The 25,799-nt window shown below is 40.2% G+C and overlaps 1 protein-coding gene across 1 annotated transcript in view; it reads right to left on the bottom strand.

Annotated features, from left to right (window-relative positions):
- Positions 1-25,799, bottom strand: part of KIRREL3 (kirre like nephrin family adhesion molecule 3) — a gene marked incomplete at its 3' end in the record, with an annotated part of 598,284 nt that overhangs the window by 109,078 nt on the left and 463,407 nt on the right. The window contains exons 6-7 of the mRNA XM_081333655.1: positions 16,385-16,535; positions 5,852-5,957 (exon numbers count right to left, since the gene is read on the bottom strand). Coding sequence (XP_081189781.1) covers positions 5,852-5,957; positions 16,385-16,535 — 257 coding nt within the window. The remainder of the gene's footprint in view (positions 1-5,851; positions 5,958-16,384; positions 16,536-25,799) is intronic.

The raw sequence follows: 25,799 nt of genomic DNA, 5'->3' as shown, positions 1-25,799 counted from the left end.
TTTATCTCTTTTATATTTTTACATTTTATTTGTACTTTATCTCTTCTTCAAATTTCCCGGTAACAAAAATTCATGCCAGAAATTCCAGTACATCACTGGCATGAACCAGCCTTACTCAGTTCTATACCCTAGATTTTTCGGACTGCAATCCCATCATCCTGAGCTGAGTATGCAAAGCATATAGAGGCAAGTCCCAAAGGTGCTTTTTTCCAAAGGCAACTGGACTTTCTTTGCTTTTTCCTTGAAGACATTTTGCTTCTCATCCAAGAAGCTTCTTCAGTTCTTCAGGGACTGATGAAGGTTCTTGGATGATAAGTGAAACATCTTCTAGGAAAAACAAACTCCATCTGCCTCTTGAAAAAAGCACCTTTGGGTCACCCATGACCTGGATGACTGAGAATGTGCACAGACATACAGGTGAGCCCCACAAGGACTTTGATTGTTGGACGCCCCCTGGAAAATAGCAAATCACAAGGCCAGATGCTGCAGTGGTTGTAATGCCCAAATTTTGATCAGATGACTGTGGGGAATGCCACGATGGTAATAAGTTTGAGGGCTGGTCATAAGCGACTTTCCAGCAGCACTATAACTTTGATCTGTCATTAAACGAATGTTTGCAAGTTGAGAACCTCCTATGCTAAGTTTACTACTATTCTATGACTATTCTTATTTTAATCTATACATTTCTATCTCTGTGTTCTACTTCCATGTTCCTCTGCCCAGGTTACCGGTGTGCTTTCTTATTTTAATTCTTTCTTCTTTTAATCTTTCCTTCTCCCCCAGATCTTCTTTAAGCTCTTGTAACCAGTCAATTTGCATGTGAAAATTCCTTTCACGCCTTTATAGGACTTGCAAATGGGCTGTAACTCATTCTAAATGGGGACATAGTAGGACAGGTAGGCTTGAGATTAGAGCTGAAGTCCAGAGCTCTATTAGGGTCATATGGCTACACAAGGAGTCCTTAAGTGACCTTGCAGCAAGTAGCAGGAGATCACAGGAAAGCTATGATTCCCTTCTTGAGCCCAAGTATAGCTTCTGAAATCAACTAGCAGAAGACCTGCATGGAATCTCCATCACGTCCTTAAACTTCTTTGATTTGGGGAATCAAAGAATACCAAACTGTCAATTTATCCCACTTCTTAGAATACAGCTATGTGATTTATTCTCCCCCAGCTGTTCTGTTCCAGCCTACTAGCGGCCCTGCAGAAATGTCAGGGACAACCCCTTTTCAATAGTCAATAGGCTGAAAGTAAGCCAACCAAATTTATTTACACAAATGAAATGAAACAGATCCCAAACAGAGCAAAACAAACACTAACCATGGCTAAATCAGAAGCTGTTCAAATGGTTGCCTTCAGCAACCAGCACCTCCCACACATTCCCCTTTTAAACACAGTTTCAAGGCGTGGCTTCTCTTTGCCTCCTCCCGAGGTGCCTCATTGCCCTCCTTTGTTCACTCCTGCTTGTCTGTCTCCTGCTTCGAGCATCCTTGAACAAAGCCAGCTGTGAATCCTCTAAGTCCAAGCTTTCAGGCTCACACAGCTGGGTCTGAGGAGGAACAAGACGGGAGGGGCCTGGCTGAGAGCTCTGCGATGCCTCAGAACTTTCCTCTGCAGGCTCTCCAATCCCCTCCTCCTCCTCCTCCTCCTCCTCCTCCTCCTCCTCCTCCTCCTCCTCCTCCTCCTCAGAATTGTCCGATTCAGCTGCCAAACCCACAGGCTGACACTGAATCACAACACCAGCACAGAGAGATTCTCCAAGGCAAAGGGCCATTTCTTTTCCACTACTCTGCCTGCAACTATTTTCAATCATCCCGAGTCACTACCACCCATCTCCTCACACATTCAGTTTGGTAGTTCTTGACCTCAGCTCTTCCAAGTTAGTTGAAAAAGGACCCAGGGCATTTCAAGAATAACATTTGTGAAGTTTCCCACAGACTTCTGGGAAAGTTACTCCCTCTAGCAACATGCAGCTGGAGGATGCGCTACACCAAGCTTTCCATTTTTGGAACAGCCACAACACCACAGGTTTAAACTGCATTCCTCGCTAATATGTCTCTCTAATATGTCCTGTCCTTTGGAGCTAATGCTCTGATGCACTTGAATAGGCAACAATTAAGCACCTCAACCTCATTGCAAACACAAGCACAGACTCTACATGAAATCTTCTGCACATCACGAAGCAGGGGAAGACACAAGCATGTATACTGTAGCTATGCTGAAAGAAAGGATGGGGAAAGCTTGACAAGAATGAGTCATCAACTGATGTGACCAAGATCTGGGGAGGTTTTGCTTGCTCTCTATACCAGGGGTAGGTAACCTCGGCTCTTTTATGACTCATGGACTTCAACTCCCAGCCATGCTGAGGGGAAAGGGTTAGGGTTAGGGTTAGGGTTAGGCCAACCTTGGCATCTCTATGATTCGTGGACTTCATCTCCCAGAATTCCTGAGCCAGCATGGCTCCGCATGGAAACCTCTCCCTTTCCCCTCAGCATAGCTGACTCAGGAATTCTGGGAGTTGAAGTACATGAGTCATAAAAGAGCCGAGGTTGCCTACCCCTGCTCTATACCATCCTTATATAGAAAGGGTGAAATCATTTCCCATGAATTAAAACCTATGCTGCTTCTGAATATGAACAACAAAGCATAATGATTAATAAATCAATGTAGGTCCAGTCTATTTTATTGTCCACACTAGCAGAGAAATATTCCAATCCATAATTATGTAAACATTTTTTTCTCATCTAGTTACTACTAGATGACATTAAATCTCACAAACACATTTTTTAAAAAATTTCCAATTATTCTACCTACAGGATGGAGGTTTGATGTTATTTTGTTTAGGTGTCAGAAATCTTGACTCATGGCAAGAGTCTTGCCTAGGCAATCTTCAAATGTATTACATACTGATAACAATGTTAAAGGAATAGCGTTGTGTTGGTACTTTGTCATTTTCATACATTCAAGAGCTGTCCTATTTAAATTAATTGAAACAGTTGGCAGATTCCGTTGGCTTAGTTTATCTATCATATCCATATGCCCACAAAATTTAATGAACTTGTTATGCTACAGCAAAAATCCATTCAGCATTGTTCAATCCCTTCTCTCTCCACAACCTATATAGCATTCGTCTAGCTTATATGAAAAAATATGATTATATTCTTGACATAAGGCAAATTCCTGGCAAGTCTTTTCCCCTCCCCCCCAAAATAAAGAAGGACCTTGACTGATGTATTTCCCTTAACTTGGGTTACTTGTTTTGCAATTCCACCAGAGCAGCTAAGACTCAACAACTATCTTTACTTTCTAATTTTAGTGAAATACAACAACCCACCCAAGCTACATCTCCTATCGAATCTTCTCTGTCTTGATTCTTCCCATTTTCTTTGACTCTGCTAGCCGGTTTCAACAATATTGCTAAGGCAACTGATAACGAGGAACAGAAACTGGATCCAGTGCTCCAACAATTTAAAAGGGTCCGAGTTCATACATATTCCATATTTATTTTAAAAGTATAAAATAAAATTGATCCTAAAAAGACATTGGCAAGAATATTTGCAGTTACTAAATACTTTGCATGCATTTAGGTGAGCAAAAGAATACCATGTGCTGTCCTAAGATACTAACTGACTCCCAGTTTGATAAATACCGATTCGTGAAATTGTAGAACTGAGGCCCAGGAATATGAGAGCCCACTGTTTTCACCTCTCAAGAAGCCTTCTTAGATGAAAGAAAGCTAATGAATGTAATTGCTGGTGGCCAGGCTGAAATGTATATAAGCCACTGCCATATTTATTCTTTGTTTCATCATCAAGGAGTCAGGCAAGCAATGGATAAACCAAACTCAGCAAGTTACTTCTTCTCTTAATGTAGGTGCCATCCTAAGTGATACTTGGACCTTTCATGTGAATGGGACTGGAGCTCCAGACAGCAAGAAGATACTGTGTGCGGTTGCTGTCCTTCAGTATTGGCCAAATTCAGATCCTCGTTCTACCATAAGAAAGAGCTTCCAGATATTAAGCTTCTGAAGAGTCATAGAACTGGATCTCCCAGAGGTAATGGGAGAAAAGTTTAAAAGCCACTTTGTAGGTACTAGAAACAACACGGAAAGCTGTGATCAAATAAAATGAAGCCCAAGTCATGAAGTCAAAGGTTATGCAAGCAACATAACATAATAAAGCAATCCTCTCCAAAACAGAGCCCACATTCAGCATGTGAATTCTGTAAGTTACATCCCTGAACAGATGGTTATGCTTGTCCACCATCACTGCTCTCTCAGTATGTTAGATCAGGAAGAAGCTGCCACATGTATTACAGTAGCAGCTTCAACAAAATGCACAGACTGTTACCAAGCTGAGACAACTGGAGTTCATTACTGAATTAACAACATCATCAACACAAAGAATTTCCACTGCAACATTTGGTGGGCCTGTCACCAGCTTTATCTGCTCAGCCTAGGGACAGAAGTGAGAAATCAGCAGAAGTGTGTGGTGTTCTGCTGGAGAAGAGCATGTCTTCCATACTCCATGCAGTTAATTGGACTAAAACAACAGAGCCCCCCCCACTACATCTGCTCTTTTGCAGTCTGTACTTATAAATGGTTTAATAAAGCAGTACTCAAAGAATTTCTGGCTGAAAACAGAGACGTTCCCAACCAGTTAAGCATGTCCAACTTTCAATGGATGATCCATAGAAGTGGTGTCAGGAGCTTTAGACTTGGTGAGGCATGTAGTGAATAGGGCAATGGGGCTTACAAGTGAAAGTTAATCTGAATAGTGAAGAACTCCCAACTGTCAAGATAAATCAGGAGATCCAGGCAGTTCAAATGGGTATAAAGATTTTTTTGCAAGCTTAAGCTCTCTACAATGGCCTGAGAAAATTGGCAGTAGATCTCTTGTGGGCATGAAGGGACTCATGACTGATGATGCGGTTGACCCCTTCCTTGGGCTCAGACTGGTCCTCCCCTTCACTAAGCTTGAAAAGAAAATTCCCATCTTGAAGCAGCATCTAACTAACCTTGGCTGATGTCAACAAACTCAACAAAATCAAATATAGTTATGCTCGAAAAAGAGACCACCAGGAAGTACCAAAGCTGCAAGAAATTTAGATGAAGAAATAGGAAAATTGAGCACTGTTGACAGGTATCCTTGATTCAAAGAGGATAATATCTGCTAATGTTCCTTGTCCCGTTAAAGCAACATTACCTAATCTGTGCCTTCCAGTTGTGTAACCATCAAAAAGAATCCCAGTTAGCATGAACAAGGAACTGAAGTCCAAGTATTTACTATACCCAAGATCTGAGTTTATCTATGCATAGAATTGACATTTCATTTTTCCAATTACATAATCAGAATAATTATTTGGTCATATGGATTGAATTGAGTAGAATCTATAATTCTGTTCCATGATTTATATAGTGTTGACCATGACTCTTGATACACATTGTTAGCTTAAGCTTAACACTGATTCTCAATTTCTAGAATGTAAACTTGTGGATATTTTTTTCTCCAAAATGTCTACTAATGAACAGATATAGAAGAAAAAAAAATACTGTGAATTTTCTTGGAAATGGTATCTTCCCAGCAACACAACCCATCTACTCCTTATGTTTCCTATTGTTGCCTGAAAGTAGAGTAACATCCTATGAAAACTATAACTTCTTAGCCCAGCTAATGCTTAAGTCAAACGCAGTGATGGAGTTGGCTTTAATTATTAAACAGTTTTGTTTTACACATTCAAGGGAACAGAAATAGTAGCAAGCATTTCTATGGTTGTAAGCAGTTTAAAAGATTCAGACAAGCAAGGATAAACGACGGTTATTTCCAGACGAACTTACAAACTTACGAATTTACCTGTATTGGGTAACTGCTGGATTGGCTTTGGCAGCGCAGTGAAACTTTACTGTATTGTCTTCAAGGACAGGCTGAGGTTCTACTGACAGATTGACGAGAGGTGGATCTGTAAAAAAAGCACAATGGCCTATTTATTAGCTTTCATGGTTTTGTGTACAAAAATGTGTCTTTCTGCAGAAAGGCACCCGTTTGCTCTGCTGTTGTGATGTATGGATGTGCGGTAACTAGCCAAGATACCTATTTGACCTTCAGTGTCTAAAATCTAATGGCCCAACAATGAAATTCCTTTTCTTGAAGGAATGATAGCTCTAAAGGCAAAGTAAATCGGGGAGCAATTACTACTTGTTTGGCAATTTCTTCCCTGAGTGACTGTGGAAAGGTCATTCATTTGCCATGTATCTCTGTTTCCATATCAGGATAGATCCAAAGGATTTGTTGAGCAGAATAGATAAGCAAGGAAGCCAAAGGCATCCTTATCTTCTTTACAGCAAAAAAAAAAGCAGATCTGCACAGATCAGGGACATCTGAAGCCATTTTCTGCCTGAGGGACATGACCCTTGCAAGCATTATTATTATTTTTTTTACTATTTTATTAAGGCATTCGAACTGACAAATTTCAGGGACTCCGTTATCATGGTGCTTAATAAGGAGCAACCTTCTATATCCTCTTGATACTTTTAGGGAAGAATTATTTTGCATTCTTGATCCTCAATGCAGGCTTCTTTAACTGTATTACTTTCTTTTTTAGGAAAAAAAAATAACAATCCAAAACCATTTGCACATGCATTTTGGGTTTGGAGCAAATTAAGCATCTCAAGGCATAGGATGCAAGTGGCTTTTGTCAAAGCCCAGGAAGACTCCTAATAAAAGTAAACCTGTGATTAGACAGTAGACCTGCCAGCCTCCTAGCTCCAATGTTTTCTTTCTCCTCTTTCTCAGAAGAGAAGCAAAATACAAAAGTAATTGGTGGTTTGCAGACATGGTCTATTTTCTTACGTCGTGCATCACCAGTTTCCTTACAAAGCCTAATCGTAGCCTGATTTCATTTGAATTATGTCTATGGGCCTTACATAGGAACCCAAAAGAACTGGAGACACAGAATGTGTCTGTAGAACTATGACAACATTCCATCAACATCACGGACCTGCTGTTCAAAGAGATTCATCTTTTCTCTTCCATGGGATCCAGAACTATTTGAAGACCCATATAATAGTAAGAAAAGATTTTGCAAAAATCCAGGAAAAAATATTGGCTTCTCTGTCTTTCCCCCTGTCTGTCTGTCTATCTGTCTGTCTCTCTCTCTCTCGCTGTGTGAGAGAGATAGAGTGAAAAAGATGTATATGTGTGTGAAAGAGATTTCACACATTTTGCAAGGAATTATAGAAATGTCATCCGCACAATTACTGGGTGAGTGAATTGTTAACATTCAGTACAGTTACAGATATGGGATGATATGAATCTTCACATACCTAGAGAATGAAAGAATTTCCCCTAGCTTTTTACTAGGTACAGGTTGGGAAGAGTTTGTATTGTTTGTATTGTAATGTTTGTAAATGCAAACTGACACACAGTTTCTAGAACGGTTCCTTAAACGTAGTTTTACATGCACTCATTAGCCACAGCACATTCTTGACATCAAAGGCCAGTTTTAAATTGCCTATGAACTTGTTTGTAAGCAAGAAAATTTCCACAATTTTATGGGGGCTTCCTTTATGAAGCCAGTCACCAGCGATTTCAACACAGAGCCCCTCAGCCTGCAAATAAGTCATTAATTAAACTAATCCAGGACAGTTTTGAGAATGGGGTTAATTCTTGTACTGCAAATTAAGTTGTCACACCGTCACATTTGAAGCAGGAGGCCCTTGTCATCTAGCAGATGGGTTCCTTCTGCTCTGCCTGTGCCAGATTGCCTCTATTTCCCAACTGTGTTCTGGCTGACACAGATTTGCTGGAGGCGGGTGCTCCATTATGCTCCACTTGGCAGCTCATGCTGCGAAACAGGCATGTGCCCTGCTAGTGGGTGGGTCAGGAAGAATCAACCTGAAAAAGCAGACTTAAAGCACCTGGCAAAGCCTATAATGTTTTGCACTGTGATTGTAGAGAACTCTGCTGAGCATGACGCTGCTGAAGCAGCTTGGGCTTGAGGTCCAAACGGAAGACACCCAAAGTCAAGGAAAAGGTAAAAGAAATGCAGGAACCAGGTGAACGTTCAGGAATGGGGTAGGAGTTAGGTGTGAAGGTTGGTTCCGGTGAAGACGAAGACTGGGAATTTAAGAATTCATGAGGATCCTCAGCAGAGCCACGCATTGCTAGCAAGACTGACAAAACTATGGAATGAGGATCTTCTGTCACGTAACACTTAAAGAGTTGCCTGGGTTTCTGAGCAGTTCAAGATCTCCCATGACCGTTCCCAGATGCACAGCACCAAGAGAAAAAGTGGGCTGGGCAGGAGAGGCCAAGTCAACAGTGAAGTGATCAGCCAGCAACTACAGTATTGGGTGTTTAGAAACCAGGTGAGAACCAGTAAAGAATGGACAGGATTCTATCCTTTGAAACCAATATAATGTTTGTCATTCACCAGAGCTTTTGTTTCAGTGGTAAAGAATGAAGATGTCTCATTAAAGATAAGTTCTCAAGTTTCATCACTCAAATTTCCACCTTCGTCTTCCCAGATGTTAATTTTGTGCCTGGCTATGGCCACCCCATTTTTGCAGTGTCAAATGTTTTATATCTTCCATAAAGTGACCTGCCTATGGCTACAACATTCCACGGTGCCAAATCTTTGTATCTTCCATCACCTCTCTATATACTACGTATTGTGTGTTTTCTGTGGCTGTGGTCTGATTGTGGAATTCATTAATCAGATACCATTTTCATTTTCTGTCATTTGCCATAGAATAATTCCATTTCTTGAGCCTTTGGTAAGTAGAACTTACGGAAGATTGTCATTGCACTCCCTGCACCTGTTCAGCTGGTTTATGTTATCTGTATATTATTTGTTTTCCAGATTTCTGGTGTTTACTGGGAGTCATATCCTGTTAATGGTTTGATTTGATTTTATGGATTTTTTTAATCAGTTGTACCTACTGGTTAAACATTTTAGAAGATAAAACAGGAAAAAAACAACCCTTCACATAATTAGTCTTTGCGCTCAGTACTATTACAGCAGTGTGTTTTTGGGTGAAGATACCTAGAAGTAAATTCCAAATATGTTCAACCAATTTTTCTTCCAGGAAAGTAAATACAGCGTGGCACTCTAAAGGCAAGCATCTGTTGTGATGTAATCAACATTATTCATGCCAGGAGCCAACCCAAATGCCTGTGGAGCAATTGGAAAGAAGATATTGCCTTTAAAATGTGTACAATTTATTTAATTCATCACTCACAAACTTAGACATCCTGAATAAGGAGAGAGACATTCTGTTACATTACTGAGTGCAAATTTCAAACATATTGGAGGCCCAACATTGTGTTTGAATCTGCAACCATCAATTATGGCTCCATTTGTTTTGCTCTTCCCTGCTAATGGTGGGTCTTCTCAGTATCAGTATTCCATAACCTTGCTTAGCAGAGAATGAGTATCATCTGTTCCAAAATTTCCATTGGCCAGATGGAGAAGTAGACTTTTCTGGATGGCCCAACTGCCATCTGCTTCTCATGAATATAAAACAGGTGGTCGGGCAGCCTCCAGTCCCTGGTATGATGTAGAATTACAGTCTCTGATGGTACTGAGGACTCCCAGGAGCTTTAATGGCAGTGGGAACAGACATAACAGAAAAACAGAATAACAAAGTTGGGAGGGACCTTGGATGTCTTCTAGTCCAACTCTTTGCTTGAGCAGGAAACCTATACCATTCCAGAGTAATGGTTGCCCAATCGCTTCTTAAAAACTTCCAGTGTTAGAGCACCCACAACTTCTGGAGGCAGATTGTTCCAATGATTAATTCTTCTAACTGTCAACCTTAGTTCTAGGTTGGTTCTCTCCAAGGGATGATCGGTGGCAGGAATTTGAGTTCTTCTTTGAGGCTTGGAGTTTCTTGCTGAAAAGAATTTCAATGCAAAGGATGACTACACTGTCCCTTTGCACAGAAATACCAAACTTCCATACAAGCGTTTAAGAACAGGAGCGAGTAGCCTCCATCTCTTTCTCTAGCAGTAGGCCATATGAGTGGACTATATCTTAAAAGTATTGAAAACAGTCATAGCATCATGAAGAAAAGGAGAGCTTTTGCAAAAATGTCACTTAATCAAGAGCAGGAGATAGGTCAGTTTAGACAAATCCCTGAGATCAATGGCATTCGTGTCCCTTATTAAAAAGAACACAGCCTGAAACTACGTTGCTGGAGACTGATATTCACTCCCAGAAACTTTGGACCTAAAGTGAATACCTTAATCCCTATAATCCTCTCATCCTGTTACAAGAGAAGCCTAGCTGCACATAGGCAACTTGCTTTAAAAAAATATATATAGCAAGGTTCACTATGACACATTGTATTGTTTGAAGAACTGCAGGATTCTGTAGAATGAACTGGGGGAAAAAAAACCCCAAAAGAATTGTGTTTTTTGAAACTAATGAAACTTATTTAGCAAAAGCAGATTGGATGGAAGAATGAAAGAAAAGCCATAAATAAATAAGTAAGTAAGTGAGTGAGTAAGTAAGTAAGTAAGTAAGTAAGTAAGTAAGTAAGTAAGTAAGTAAGTAAGTAAGTAAATAAATAAATAAATAAATAAATAAATAAATAAATAAATAAATAAATAAATAAATAAATAACAGTCTAGTAGTAGTCAAAATTGCTTGGGGTAAGTTATTCCTTGCTGACTTCACCCTCGCAGTAGTGAGGATTTTACCAAGCTGGGATGAATGCCTTGTTAGGAGTATAGCCACGGTCTTCTTGCTGGGAAGTTATGATGAGAAATTATAGATATTTTCAATTTGCTTTAATCTTGTTTTAAAATGTGCAATCCGAATTACAATAAGGGAAAGCACAGGTTGGAATTTAAATGAGGTGTGCTCCCACAACAGCCCACAGACATCCAGTACACTCTTAATTCATTTGCAGGCATCTTGACACTTCTCTATTGTTAGACAACAACAGCTAATCACCTTCCTTTATTATGTATGAATCAAGCTTCTCTTGATAGTTCCCCCATTGTTTGACAATACAGTAGTTGTGCTTAGGATGTATAAACGGATCCTCTTTGTACTCATAGAAATCAGAGTCCTTTCTGCTGTTGGATGTATGTCTTCCCCCCTATAGTTTAACAAATTCTACCTTAGATTAAGGGACGCGGTGGCTCAGTGGGTTAGGACGCTGAGCTTGTCGATCAGATGGTCGGCAGTTTGGCGGGTCGAATCCCGAGTGCCGCGTAACAGACTGAGTGCCTGTTACTTGTCCCAGCTTCTGCCAACCTAGCAGTTCGAAAGCACGTAAAAATGCAAGTAAAAAAATAGGGACCACTACGGTGGGAAGGTAACAGCGTTCTGTGCTCCTTGGCGTCATGCCGGCCACATGACCACGGAGACGTCCTCAGACAAGCGCTGGCTCTTCGGCTTTGAAACGGAGATGAGCACTGGCCCCTAGAGTTGGAAACGACTAACATGCATGTGCAGGGGAACCTTTACCTTTACCTTTACCTTAGATTAAGGACAAATAAAAGTCTTTTGATTTTCCTTGTGAAAATCAAAACATCCATCCTGCTTCCTAATGGCCTTATAAAGGCAAGCTAAAGATTCCTACCCTAGAAATCAAGTAAAATTTGCATAAATGCAGACAAATATTTATTCAGCATAATGGAATTTTTATTTATCAGCAATTGATCGTTCATTAAGCCTTTTGTAAGTAATAAAGCCACAGAAGGAGCTGCCCCTGCATTTTAGCTCATGAAAGGGATTGCTTATAACCCACCGTAGCTACAAAACACTTTTTAAATTTTCCCTTGAAATGGAATAAAGCCCCAATCCATTCTTCTTCTTGGAAATGTTGAGTTGGTGGAAATACAAGATGGAAATGCAAACACAGCTTGAGTCTGTTCTTAATATTTGAGGATGGGACTGACAATCATACTAGACTCATGGTGGCGAACCAATGGCACGCGTGCCACAGGTGGCATGCAGAGCCCTCTCTGTGGGCACGCATGCCGTCACCCCAGTCCTAGGCATTCAGCTGTGTTTCATCAAACCTTTTCACTTTAGGCCTCTGCTGCTGTGTGCAAAAAAAAAAAAGGTTCAATCTATCTAATTTCAACTTCTTGTGGGAAAAAAAAAGATCTTGCAAAGTTGGAATTTATTGAACTTTTTAGTCCCACCCAGTCTGCTGTTACCACTGCAGCCACGCCCACCCAATGGGCCATGCCCACCCAATGGGCCACGCCCACCCAGGACCCGACAATACATAAATGGGTTTTGGTTTGCAGTTTGGGCACTCGGTCTCTAAAAGGTTCACCATCACTGTACTAGACAGAGTGATGCAATGAAAGGGACAAAGCTGGAACTTTCTATTGCATTTAGCCTATTTCAGGGGTTACACTGTATATTTTGAATGCTTTTTGCTTTAACCTAAAAGGAATCACACTGCCAAGTTCAAGCAATCACACTGCCAATGTTTTGTGGCATAGACAATGGAGTAGGTTTACTATTTCTCACTCCTTCCTCATTTCTGAAGATATCCCAAAGTTACAAACTTAAGCATTGAGTGTGAGCAGAGCAGAAGAAAGCTTCTAGTGCAAGAAGACTAAAAAAAAAGCTATTTCCCTCCAGTTTGCTCCATCCTGGCATCCACACAGGATGCGATTTCCATATAGCCCCTGGGCTTTAGCTATATAAATAGCTTATGGCATATCAAGCCATTAAACATGATTTTAATCCCACTTGTGATGTTTGGCACATTACTCACAGGAGCCTGCTTTGATGTGGCTGATGGTATGAAAATCACTTTGAGCAGATGTTTCAGCTGCTCACTCTCTGTAACAAAACCAAGGTTTCTCTTTTGGAGAGCTGGGTGGGACACAAAGAGCTGGAGGTCTGCTGCTGTTTAATGACAGGTAAGGCCTCACGTTGGGTATTTTCGTCTTGAGACCCAGTGATTTATTTCAGCCACCCATGTTGCATTTATATAAAATGGATTTCCCCTTAATCTGTCCTCCTTGAAAGATGCAGAAAGCAGGTGACTTGTATTAGTAAGTGTAGATATTTATGACGTCCTTTCAGCCGTGAAGAAATATCATTTCTGTAAAGCAGTGAGGGTGGTTATTGGTTCACAGAACAAATTCAGCTCTCACGCCATTCGTCTCTTGCAGCATTGCTACTTAAAAGCAACTTCAGTTGAAAACGGAGACTACCAATATTTGAAACGGCACGTATGGAAAAAGCTAGAATGACCATGCTATAGTTGTTTCCATTGGTCTAAAGAAGAATGGCCAATTTTGCAGAAAGTTTAAGCTGCTAAAAGAGTCAAGGTTCCCCAATGAATCATTCATTACATCTGGAAGTTTTGATGGAATCACTGTCTTCATATTGGAAGGTAGTTGACATGTGAACATCAGGAATGCCTGCTTCTGATTCAGCAATCCTGCTTCATTTTCAAACTGGAATGCTTCCCTAGAATTTATACACTACTAAAATTTCTTGTGTCTGCAACTGTCTATGGAGATTCTCAGTCATCCAGATTGTGGTTGTCCCAAAGGTGCTTCTTTCAAGAGGCAACTGGGCATTCTTTGTTTTTCCTTGATGATATTTCGCTTCTCATCCAAGAAGCTTCTTCAGTTCTGACTGAATGGTGGAGGATGAAAGGATTTATGTTCCTTGCAATCATCTGTTCATCAGCACTCTCTCTGAGAGTCACTGAGGCCACTTGGAGGGCACAGATACGTATAAGTAGTATAAGGCCAGTTGCCTTTTAAAAGAAGCACTTTTGTGTTTATAACTTCTAACTGGGCAAAATGGTGCAAAACATTTTCAACCAACATTTTCAAATTAGCTAACTTACAGGACACATTCCTGTGGAACTGAAATTTGGCCAAGTTTTAGAAAACATTTTATGACATAAAAATGACCATGGAGCATTTTATGGCTTAATACAAAATGTCATTAAACATTTCCTGGGGTCAATTCCTGATATTTGACAGTGCCAGACAGTTCAACATGGACTACTTTCAGGGCAGAAACTTCTCCTTTGGCGTCACTGTTCCTTTGTTTTGTATTGTTTCTGTGTTTTTTTTAATATTGTTGCTTGTTTTTGAATGTTATACAAATTTTGTAAAGCATAAAATTTTATTAAATTTTCAATTAAATTGAACTGAACTTAATAAAAGGTCTACTTATTTATGTCAACGCTGCTAACATTGGATGTTTTTGCATTGACAACAGATGGAGATGCAGCCATTTTCTTCTTTTTGCTTTTAGAGTTAGATGATACTGGGGAGGGGGGGGGAGGAATGTGCATGAGAGTCTAGCTAGAAATAATAACACTGAACCTAGTGTGAGAACCAAGGTTATTGAAATAAGAGATGATAAGAATTGGTGGGCTGGAAAGCTGGAGGGAAAGCCTGTGTTTCAAACTAATTGGGGAATGTGATTTATGATTGTTAAGTGGGGGGGAGGAAGGGAATTGTGCTTTGATACTATGTGCTCAGGGGAGGGGAACTCAGATTTTGGCTTCGACTATGTTAGTGCTGATGCTATGCTATTCAAATAAAGATTCTTTAAGGTAAACAATGCCTCGAAGTTCTTTGAAGAGTTTCATCTGTCGGAACCATGACAATTTACTTGCGATGCAAGTATAGTCTGTCCACAAGTTATAGCCATTAAAGCAAACCTTGTTTACTGCTTAAAAAGAGTTTCACACCTTCTCATTTACCACTTAGCATTCAATAATGCTGTACATCCATAATTTTCTCCAACGCACTTCCCATGTCTGTGTCCCTTGTTTTGGACTGATTCACTCCGCTTAGAAGCTACTATGTTGTTCCTCTCTCAACAGTTGACTTGAGACCACTTTTCAGCAATTTAAGCTTCAGCCAGCTAAATTACATTATTAACCCCTCACTTTAAAGTAAGTTTTCCTCACTTTAATAACAACGAACACCAGCGCCATCAAGACCTGTTAACTCAGCAACATACCTTCCCCTTTGCCCTTCCCTAGACTTTCATTTTCAGGATGCTTTGAATCTTGACAATTCATCTGGCAATAACTGCTAGCCATTGCAAACGCTAAATTATTTAGGCTACAACTGCCTTGCATTTTGATGCGGTTGAGAAGACCCATTTGGCCTTAATGACTGACCAGTGAAAGACTGCTCACTAGGAGTAAATCGATTCAAATACTAGCAAATCTCCATATGTCATTTTTGGGGTGTGGTTTTTTTTTGGGTGGGGAGAGGAGAGGTACAACACGTTCAATTTCTTCAAGTCTTCAAGTAAACAAACACAGACAATTTGTCATGCTCTCCCGTCTCTAGCTACAGCATATGAATGCCCTATGAATATGTGCATTGTAAACATTCCTCCTGGGCAAACTACAGAATGCTATAATAACACCAAAAGTTTGCTAGTTGTTGGGTGTTCAGTAATATAAGACATGTTCTGGCATCTTCTAATCTAAAGCCTTATTCTTAGTAGAAGTGGAAATCTACATTTCTTGTCCATCAAGGCAAAAACAAAATTCCTTATTTCTACTCTCTGCCTCTTACATTCCTGAGAACCCCTGAGAATTCCTCAACTTCCTCATATAGTAAAAGGGAAGTTTGGCATTATTGTCACCTCCTTTCTGCTGACCGATTTCAACACTGAACAAGCAAACAAGGAGACAACTAAATTAGTGTGTGCATACAGAATCATACTCACATAGATTTGGTGTCCCAGTTTAACTGCCTGGCTCCCTTCTTCTCCCCACCCACTCCCAAATATCCTGGAGTTACAGGTGGTTGAGGGTGTTAGCAATTCTCCAATAGCTTTTTATGGTAATTGGATTAGGTAAAGAGGATAGACCACAATAAATGTATAGGTAATCTCATTTCTGACTCCTTCTCCATACAGTGTGAATGTCTATAGAAATTTTCAATCATCCTGGTTGTGGTAGTCCCAAAGGTGGTTTTTGGGAAGGCAAGTGGACTTTCTTTCTTTGTTTTTATTTGAAGACATTTCACTTCACATCCAAGAAGCTTCATCGGATAGTGGGTGAGATGGAAGGCTTAGTTGTGACAGGATTGGGGGGGGAGGGGAATGGAAGGATCATATTTCTTTGCAGTCATCTGGTTGTTATCGCTCTCTCTGACAGCTGTTAAGGCCCACTTGAGGATTTATCTGCGTCCTCAGGGGTCACCTTGAGTCCGTGTGTAAATGGGTGTGGAATCAGTGTGCAAATGGGAGTGTGAAACCGATGAAGCTTTTTGGATGAGAAGCAAAATGTCTTCCAATTAAAAACAAAGAAAGGAAGAAAGTCCACTTGGCTTTCGAAAAAAGCACAGTGGGAATGTTGCGTGGAAGGAAACGGCAAAAGGCAACTGAAAAAGGTCAACACCGGCCAACACACTCACGTTGGATGTCAATGGTGACTGAAGTCTCTTTCCCACTTGGAACTGCTTTGTTGGTAGCTCGGCAGACGATGCTTTGGCCATTCTCAATGTCAGATGGAGAGACAAACAGGGTGCTGATGATGCTTTCTCTCTTGCCATCACGAACTACTGTCTACAGAAGGAAGCGAAGAACCAGTTACTACTTTTGGTGTTCTGCTGAAAGTATCTCCTGCCCTTCGCCGACCATTCTGCTTTCATTGGAGGGGAAAGAAATGGCTTTATATCTTTTTCCTGAAGATTAAATGAAACATGGGTGAGATTCTCAAATGACGACGAGGGTTCAGGATCCTCCTGCTAAGTAAGAAGGAATTTGAGTCTGAACTCTCTTTCGCTGTAGCCTCCTTGCCCTGCAGCTTCCACGGTTTCCCAGTGGGAGACACCCTGAGGGTATATCTTGCATTAGCAGGACAAGTAGAGGAGGCATCAGAGTGAGGAGGTTTTTAATGAAATAATAAAAGTGTCAGTATCTTCCACTCCCAGCAAAAAAATAGTAACCCTCAGATATCATTAAAGGACATCCTGAAGCATCTGGAGGAATACCATTGAAAAATATTCTTTTGCAGGGAGAGAAATGTTTAGGAAATGGAAGGGCAAGTTTCAACACATTATTATTAAGTTTTGAAAAAGGATAGAACATTTGAATCGGATCAGCCTTTAGCACTGAAACTATGCAAACTGACTGATCCTGCATTAAAAGAGAGACCTGAATGGAGGAACTAACAAGGTCAGCAATAAAATACAAAGGAAAGAGCGTGAAATCTATTTCAATTTCCGTATTGCTGGCTCAAAGATTGAAAGAAACTGTACCAGCCACCAATAGGCTTTTAGTCTGAGAGAAAATATCAGTGATGGCATTCAAAGTCTTGAACGCAACCTCAACGGTTGCATCTCTTCCCAAGAGTTCAGATCTGTCAAGAGAAGATGGGAGCACCATGTTATTTGGAGATACAAGTCAAGAATTTTTGGTTGTCCCACCCAGATGTATTAATACACTCCTGCCAAGAGCTTGCATGGTTTCATCACTGATTTCACTTTCCACACCAAGTGAATTGACCAAAGTTTTGGGTTGCAAAAACAGATGCATAATTGGTATTGATCGTTGCTTCATTTCATTGATTGTACCTCGTGCTAAGATGCTTTAGGAAATGATTATAGATATTTCAGTAAATAATTTGTGGAGTTATGTGGTTGTGTCAGTCATTCCTGAGTGTTAAGCCTCTGTTATAGTGTTGAGCTTTCAATGAACTGTAAGCCATGTGGAGATCTTTGGTGAAGTAGGCGCAAAGTGGTATTATCTTCCAATCCAAAGTGCGCAGAACAAAAGCAAGTTATGGATAGCAATCTGTTGGGTATCAGAGGTTCTCAGCAAAGCTGTAAATACATCTAGAACCAAGGGAGGTGAACGTTTTCATTGGGTGCCTTGGAAAATGCCAAATCTGCCATGCTGGATCTGGACCTGCTTGCTTATCTAAATTTATAATATTTATCATTTCTTTCCATCAGCTCTTTCAGTCAGCATGTTTAATTCTATCTTGTTAGACAAGCCATGCATATTAATAAAATAGAATATTTCAAAGCTGATTGCCATGCAGCACTGAGAATGTTTTTGTACGCATCTCAAAAGGGCACCAGCCTTATGGCACTTCATTGCCAACCCTTCACACTGCTAAATACCAAAGGTTGCCCAGGTGCAGACACAGGAGAGACCCCATTCAAAAGCTTCAGCTTTTCGTAATGTATCATGAGAAGGGTGTGAATGCAGCTTGTCTCAGAATTAATCTCTTGTCATACCTGATCTGAATCTTTTGCTTGCTTCTATGGGGGCTTTAAGAATTGAGATATGCTCTTCACTCCTGACAGATAACTGGTGTTAAGTCCATTCCCCTGCCCATCCTTTTATTTGAGAGCATTAAATAGCCAGAATTTCAGAAATTCTGTTCTACAGGGAATGGGATTCTAATAAATCAGCCCACTCCTCAGCAAGATATGAAATTAAAGAATGGCACTCTCTTTTTTTTTGATGCTGATGCTGATGATATGACTCCAAAGTAGATATTTACTGAGTTCTCTAGGTCTCCTGCAAAGTAATCAAGTCTAGATTTCCTCTTGACAAAATCTTCAATCAGAGACAAACTCTAGAGCTTCTTTTGTGCTCAAGAGTTTTTTCTGAGTTTTAGCTTTAGCTGTGAAGGACTTTGCTCTCTACATCCTTGTATTTCCAGAACTCGGAGGTCATACAACTCATATATTCTATGGTGAAATTTGGAAATTGCACCATCGTTGATTGTCTATTATTGCTAGCATGGGGTCCTGAAAATAAAGCTTTGTTGTAAAAGAATTGCAACTGAAAAAAAATAATTCTGGAACAAGTAATTTCATATACATGTAGACCTTGGTACCTTGGTACTCAACTGTTTTCATTGAATTTGATACTCAACGCATTTTGACATGAAAATTTTGTCCCAGTACTCATTGTTTGTTTGGTACTCAATGAACAAGCTAGAACGTGTTGTTGTTAGCTGCCTTGTGACTCAGTACATTATTCCTTATGGGGAAAAAATGTTTGGTACTCATCACATCTCCCAGAACCAATTGATGATGAGTATCAAGATACCACTGTATATTTTTTTTGCAGTTTACCATTGTAGGTTTTGCTGCAGATGCCAAGAAAATGATACGGTTATTCTGTCCTCTTTTCCAGTTGTCCATGTTCTCCTTTGCCTGTTTAGTTATATTTGTTAATCCTCCCATGAAATAGGAAATTAATTCCTATTTTCTTATAGTCTTTCTATTTGGGTTGGTTTTGGGTTTCAGGCAGTGGAAGGTGGGTTGTGTTAATATCAGCTATTTAATGGGATTTTAATTAATTTTAATAGATTTTTCATAGCACTTTAAAAAACCTGTTTTTTCATACTTAGAATTAATACTGAACTTTCTTCTATTACCCTCATTATCTCTCTTAAGCTCTTGATAATGAAGTAACATAATGGGAACAGAGTTTAAAAGTAGAAAATTGTGGTCAGTCCAACTCTGTCTCCCCCTAAGTCTTTCAGTACTGGAAAAAAATACATAACAAATCTAAAAAAATATATTAGATATAGCAAATCTTAAAAAAAACACCCCAAAAACCTTGCCAAACAGACAAATCTGAATATGTTTGTCTAGGTGTATTTAAAAAGGATCCAGCTTCTAAAATCTAAGGTATATTTTTACCTAAACAGAAATCCCTGTTTTGTTTTGTTTTTAACGGATCCTTAAGGAGGATCTGAAGTAATAACAAATGAACGTATGTAGAGATCTACAGAATGTACTTGTAGCAAGCTTTGCAAAAGGAGGCCATTGAAGAACATTATTCTGCATCTTTTCAGATAAGTTGGATATATGGACTGGAAACCTAATCCAGGCACAAATCACCAGCTTAGGAAAACAAATACAGGAAGTCCTTGACTTACAACCGCATTTGAGCCCAAAATTTATGTTGCTAAGTGAAACACTTGTTGAATGAATTTTGCCTCGTTTTGCAACCTTTCTTGCCACAGCTGTTAAGCGAATCACTGCAGTTGTTAAGTTAGTAACATGGTTGTTAAGAGAATCTGGCTTCCCTGTTGACTTTGCTGGTCTGAAGGACGTAAAAAAGGGATCACGTGACCCCGGGACACTGCAATCGTCATAAATATCAACCAGTTGCTAAGCATCTGAATTCTGATCACGTGACTGTGGGGATTCTGCCATGGTCGTAAGTGTGAAAAACGGTCCTAAGTCACTTTTTTAAGTGCCATTGTTAACTCTGAATGGTTACTAAACGAACTGTTATAAGTCGAGGACTGCTTTACCTGAATATCAGTATTTGTTTTAGCAGTTTAGCAACCTCAGTCTGGGATTGAATAGCCTTACCTAATCTGGACTCTTATTGTTATGACTAGCTGGACTCTCAGCCCTATCCCCCCCCCCCCGCCAGCATCAACTAACTCTAAAAGCAAATAGAGAAAATGGCTGCATTTCCATCTGTTGTCAAAGCAAGAACACCTGATGTTAGCAGCGCTGACATCCATTTTGGGTATAGGTAGGATAGAAAGAGATCTGATGCATTCTACTCTTTTTTTTTTTCTTTTTCGCGTACTTTTACAGACTTACGTATAAACAGGAGAGGGCAAGCAGACCAGGCTCAGAAAAATCTGCAGGCAGAACGTCATATTAATGGAGTAGACTGGAATTAATTCAACACAAAATTGAGGGTAGGGAGCAGTGGTCCTAATTAGTCTTGGCTGGTGTCTGGAATTTCAGGAGGCAAAGTGCCTCTTCTGTATTCTCATGGTATTCTGAAAAAATGAGTGTCTGTTCTTCAGGTGTCGATGGAGACGACCCATGGAACGGGAGTAGGAGGAGTGAGCAAAGGCATCTAAAAGGAACAGGAGAGATCAGAAAAGGGATTCCAGGACACCACGGCGCAAATTGCACCATCTGTGTTGGGCTTTCGGAAATCCAAGCCTTATCTTTTCTACTCCCATTTTCTTCTCTCTTGCAACTTTGGTCTCCCAGAGGTTCTTTCCGAAATGATGGCTCGTGTTTAGGAAGAATTAAATGTCTTAGGGCTCGGGTGTAATAAAGCAAGAATCTTCTGGTGATATTGCAGGCAAATCAGATGGCCTCGAGAAACAGGTCAGAATAAATCAGAATAAATCAGAGGCTGGGCTCATTCCACGATAGCAGAACGGGGCCCGAAGGATGGAGTTTGTCAAGGGGGATGAAGGCAGAGAGCAGAAGGCAGCCTAGCTCCAAAGATACTCTAACTAACCAAGATCACAGAAAGTAAAAAAAAAAGAGAGGGACTCTATGTATACTGTAGATAGATGGTCCTCGACTTACAACCACAACTGAGCTCAAGATTTCTGTTGATAAATGAGACAGTTAAGTGAACTCTGCCCCATTTTAGGACCTTTCCTGCCACAGCTGTTAAGTGAATCACTGCAGTTGTTAAGTTAGTAACACAACTGTAAAATGAATCTGGCTTTCGCGTTGACTTTGCTTGCCAGAAGGGTGACAAAAAGGGAAATCACATGATCCCAGGACACGGCAACCATCATAAATATGAACCAGTTGCCAAGTATCCAAATTTTAATCCTATGATGATGGGGATGTAGCAATGGTCATAAGTGTGGCTGTCATGTTTTTCAGTGGCGTTGTAATTTTGAATGGTCACTAAATAAATGGCTTTAAGTCGAGAACTACCTGTATTTTACATAGAAAGAAAATTCAAAAATCAGCGTTGACTCCTAGCAACTGCCTGCTGTAGATTCTGCATTAGTCCCTACGTCTTCTGAGCAAGATTTTCCGAAGTGTTTTGCACTTGCCTTTTTCTTCCCAGGGCTGGGAGTGTGTGCCTAGCTTGAGGACATCCAGCTGGATTTGTGCTTAAGATAGAGTTTGAACTTCCAATTTCTAGTTTGGAGCCTTAACCACAACACCAAAGTGGCTTTGTCTGTAAGGCAATATTGTTCAATATTATTTCTGCCTTCTTCTGTTCCTGATCTTGCTAGTGTACACTCATCAACATGTCAATACTTCTTCAGGTTGTGGTTATTAAGGGAAGGAGGAATAGGTCTGTCTTCTGGAAGCATTCAGAAGGCCATATCTGTGGTTATGAAACTGTGGAATAAGGGACAATATCAGCATGGGCCTCCAAGCATTTTTGGAGCAGAAGCTGCATATGTCTCCATAAGAATATTAGAAGTTGCCTTTACGCTAAGCCAGAATGTTGGCCAGTCAGCCTCATGCTGTCAATCTCAACTGGGAGCCATTTTCCAGTTTCTGAGCTTCATGCAAGAGTTTACTGTAGGTGATAACCACTGAATTTGGGAACATTTGCATACAAATCTGATGTTTTGCCACTAAATTATAAATTGTACACAAAGAATCTGTGTATGCAGTAGTTTTCTTTGGATCACTTCCAAACATCAGATATGATGTTCACAAAAGCAGAAGCACTTTGTCCCGAGCAAACAAAAGCAAGCAAGCAAGCAATCACTTCAGAGAAATGAGTATATGCCATTCAAAGGATTGAGACATGCAGTTCCTGTGCATAGATATGGTGTGAATGTGGGGCTGGTCCCAGTTTGGTGTGCAATTGCCACATGTAGTGAAACCTCTGTTGGGAAAACAATCTCTCCCATCTTTTAAGATTTCCTAGGTCCTGGATTAATTCCAGACATCCAATTAGAGTGGTGATTGGCTCTTTTCGGCAAGAACCAAACAGCTCACAATCCTGGGTTGTATAAACAGAGGCACAGAATCAAGATCACGCAAAGTATTAGTACCGCTTTACAAAGCCCTAGTAAGACCACACCTGAAATAATGCAGCCAATTTTGGTCACCATATCACAAAAAAGATGTTGAGAGTTTGGAAAAAATTCAGAGAAGAGCAACTAAGATGATCAAAGGCTAGAAGCTAAACATACGAAGAATGGCTACAGGGTTTGTCCAGTCTAAAGAAAAGAATAGGGGAGACATGATTGCAGTGTTCCAGTATCTGAGGGGCTGCCACAAAGCAGAGGGGGTCAGGTTGTTCACCAGAGTACCAGATGGAAGGATGAGGAACAATGGTTGGAAACTGGTCAAGGAGAGAAGCAACCTGGAATTAAGGAGAAACTTCCTGACAGTGAGGACAATCAACCAGTGGAACAGCTTACCCCCAGAAATCGTGGCCGCTCCATCACTGGAAATTTTAAAGAAGAGACTAGACAATCACCTGTCTGAAATGGTATAGGGTTTCCTGCCTGAGCAGGGGGCTGGACTAGAAGACTTCCAAGGTCCCTTCCAGCTCCATTCCATTCCATTCCATTCCATTCCATTCCATTCCATTCCATTCCATTCCATTCCATTCCATTCCATTCTATTCTATTCTATTCTATTCTATTCTATTCTATTCTATTCTATTCTATTCTATTCTATTCTATTCTATTCTATTCTATTCTATTCTATTCTATTCTATTCTATTCTATTCTATTCTATTCTATTCTATTCTATTCTATTCTATTCTTCTCCTGACCAAGGTGGGACTTTACTTGGACAATCTCATCATGGGTAATCAAACCTTCCTTGATTCTGGACGTGACCTTCCTTGGTTGTGAGTCCTGAATCTCATTGCAGCTGTGTCAATGGGAAATTCCAGATCCTTAAGATTTCTGGTGAGGAGGGGAAAACTTTTTGCCAGAAGCCTGAAGCCAGCAAGTATGGACCAAGAATAGAACAGTTCTCTCCCACTGGATGCTTTTCAGAAATGATGACTTACACTTCACATCATCTCAAAACTGTATTGGACTACAGATTCAGATCAGATACTGTTCAGGATAGTCTTTGGTCTTCACAGCTGAGCCTACCTACTAAGCATTCTTCACCATTATGTCTGTTACTGGGTATCTAAGCTCCTTCCTTCTGCCTTCTCACTTTCAATCAGCCACACCAACAAGGATCAATCATCAGGAAAGTAGCATCTTCTTGCCATCCAAATACAAGCATACAACAAAATCATATGAACCTAGATTTCCACTCCAATAATAATAATAATAATAATAATAATAATAATAATAATAATAATAATAATAATAATAATAATAATAATATTATTATTATTATTATTATTATTATTATTATTATTATTATTATTATTATTATTATTATTATTATTATTATTATTATTATTATTATTATTATTATTATTAGATGAAACATGTAACAGTGATACCCATTGGCATCGGGGCATTGGGAACTATGTCCCAAAACTTTACAAAATACATCAAGAAACTGCAGCTTCCTGGAATAACTCCAGCAAAGCTACAAAAAACTGTGCTACTCGGAACATCTTACATTTTAAGGAGATACCTGGTTGATACCTAGGATGCTGGCAGCAACCCAGGTCAACCATTAGTGCCAGTCAATTTGAGTGTTCAGTTGACTGAGTTTCATGTTTTATGAATAAAAGTTTTATATAAGAACAACAACAACAACAACAACAACAAACTCAAGGCAGCCCAAGATGAAAGTTGTGCCAAGAGGCATGAAGATGAGGCTGACATCTTCGAGATGGCAGCTTATTATATGCAGAGAGCTATTACTTTCCACAGCCTTTGCTCCCTGAGGTCTCCTGCTTTTTGCTTGCCCGTGAGGGACCTTTGGTGGTGTTTTCAGCAGCAGAGTTTTCTTTACAGTGGAAATAAAACTCTTAGAAAACTAATATAATGCTGCACTCAGGCACCGAGTGCTCTTTCAGAAATTACCGCCCGGTGTCGTATTGGCAAAATGGTCAGCTGGAGACCAAAAGATGGTGTGCAGTCTTGCTTATGGCCTCTCCAGCTGCAGTGGGGACAATTTGCCCTGAATAAAGTTTGTTTTGTCCCAAATCCTTGGTTTTACAGTTCTGTCTTTGCTTGTCTCCATGTTTGGGTCTCTCTCTCTCTCCCCCTCCCCCATTTTGCAAAGTGGCTTGCTTCGTATTATCTCAGCCTCTGTGGGATCCAGGTTGTGGGTGCCTATTGGTCATTTGGATTTCATACAACGCTATGTAGTATATGAAACAATAATATATTTATCCATTCTGGCTTTTCTGCTGGGCACCTACGCTGTATCACTTGAGCCTCTTATATTACGATTTAGAGAAAAGAACATTATCCTGACTACTTATTCTACTTCTATTGTTCTTCAAAAAGAAGATCCCAGAGTATTGTAAAACAGCACATAACTCCCCCTCTTTTCTAAAACTAAGTAGGTCTGGATTCAGGGCTGGGACGGAATGCCAGATGTGATGACATGAGTTGAATGACAGAAAGAATGTGGGCTGAAATCTCCAAGAAGAACGCATCTGAACAAAGGCAGTTCTCAACTTACAACCAGTGGTGGGATTCAGCTGCTTCGCACCAGTTCAGCAGAACCAGTAGCTAATTTTTGGTTGCCCAGGCTCACAATGGACTTCCAGAAGTGGCATCCACACAGAGAACTGGTTGTTCACATATTTGAATCCCACCACTGCTTACAACCACTAATCTAGTGGCTGTTCCATATGACAACAGCACTGGAAAAAGTGACTTACCACTGGTCCTTACCAATTACAAGGGTTACAGCATCCCCACGACTGCGTGATCAAATTTGGGTGCTTGGGCACTGGCCACTGGCATGTATTTACAATCGTTGAATCCCGAGGTCATGCAATTGCCGTTTGTGACAAACAACGGTGATAAAAAAAGGTTGTAATACCGGGCCCGAGTCACTTAGCAAAACTACCTTGCTTAGCAACAAAAGTTGTGGTCGTAAGTAGAGGACTACCTATACTTCATTCAAAAGCTCCTGGTGGCAGACTTTGTAAACCCAAACTATATTTGCTTGC

This window comes from Vipera berus (assembly GCF_964194415.1).
Source record: "Vipera berus genome assembly, chromosome: 8".
NCBI classification, from domain to species: domain Eukaryota; kingdom Metazoa; phylum Chordata; class Lepidosauria; order Squamata; family Viperidae; genus Vipera; species Vipera berus.
The sequence above is the reverse complement of the archived record's forward strand: the minus strand, read 5'-3'. Positions and strand labels throughout refer to the sequence as shown.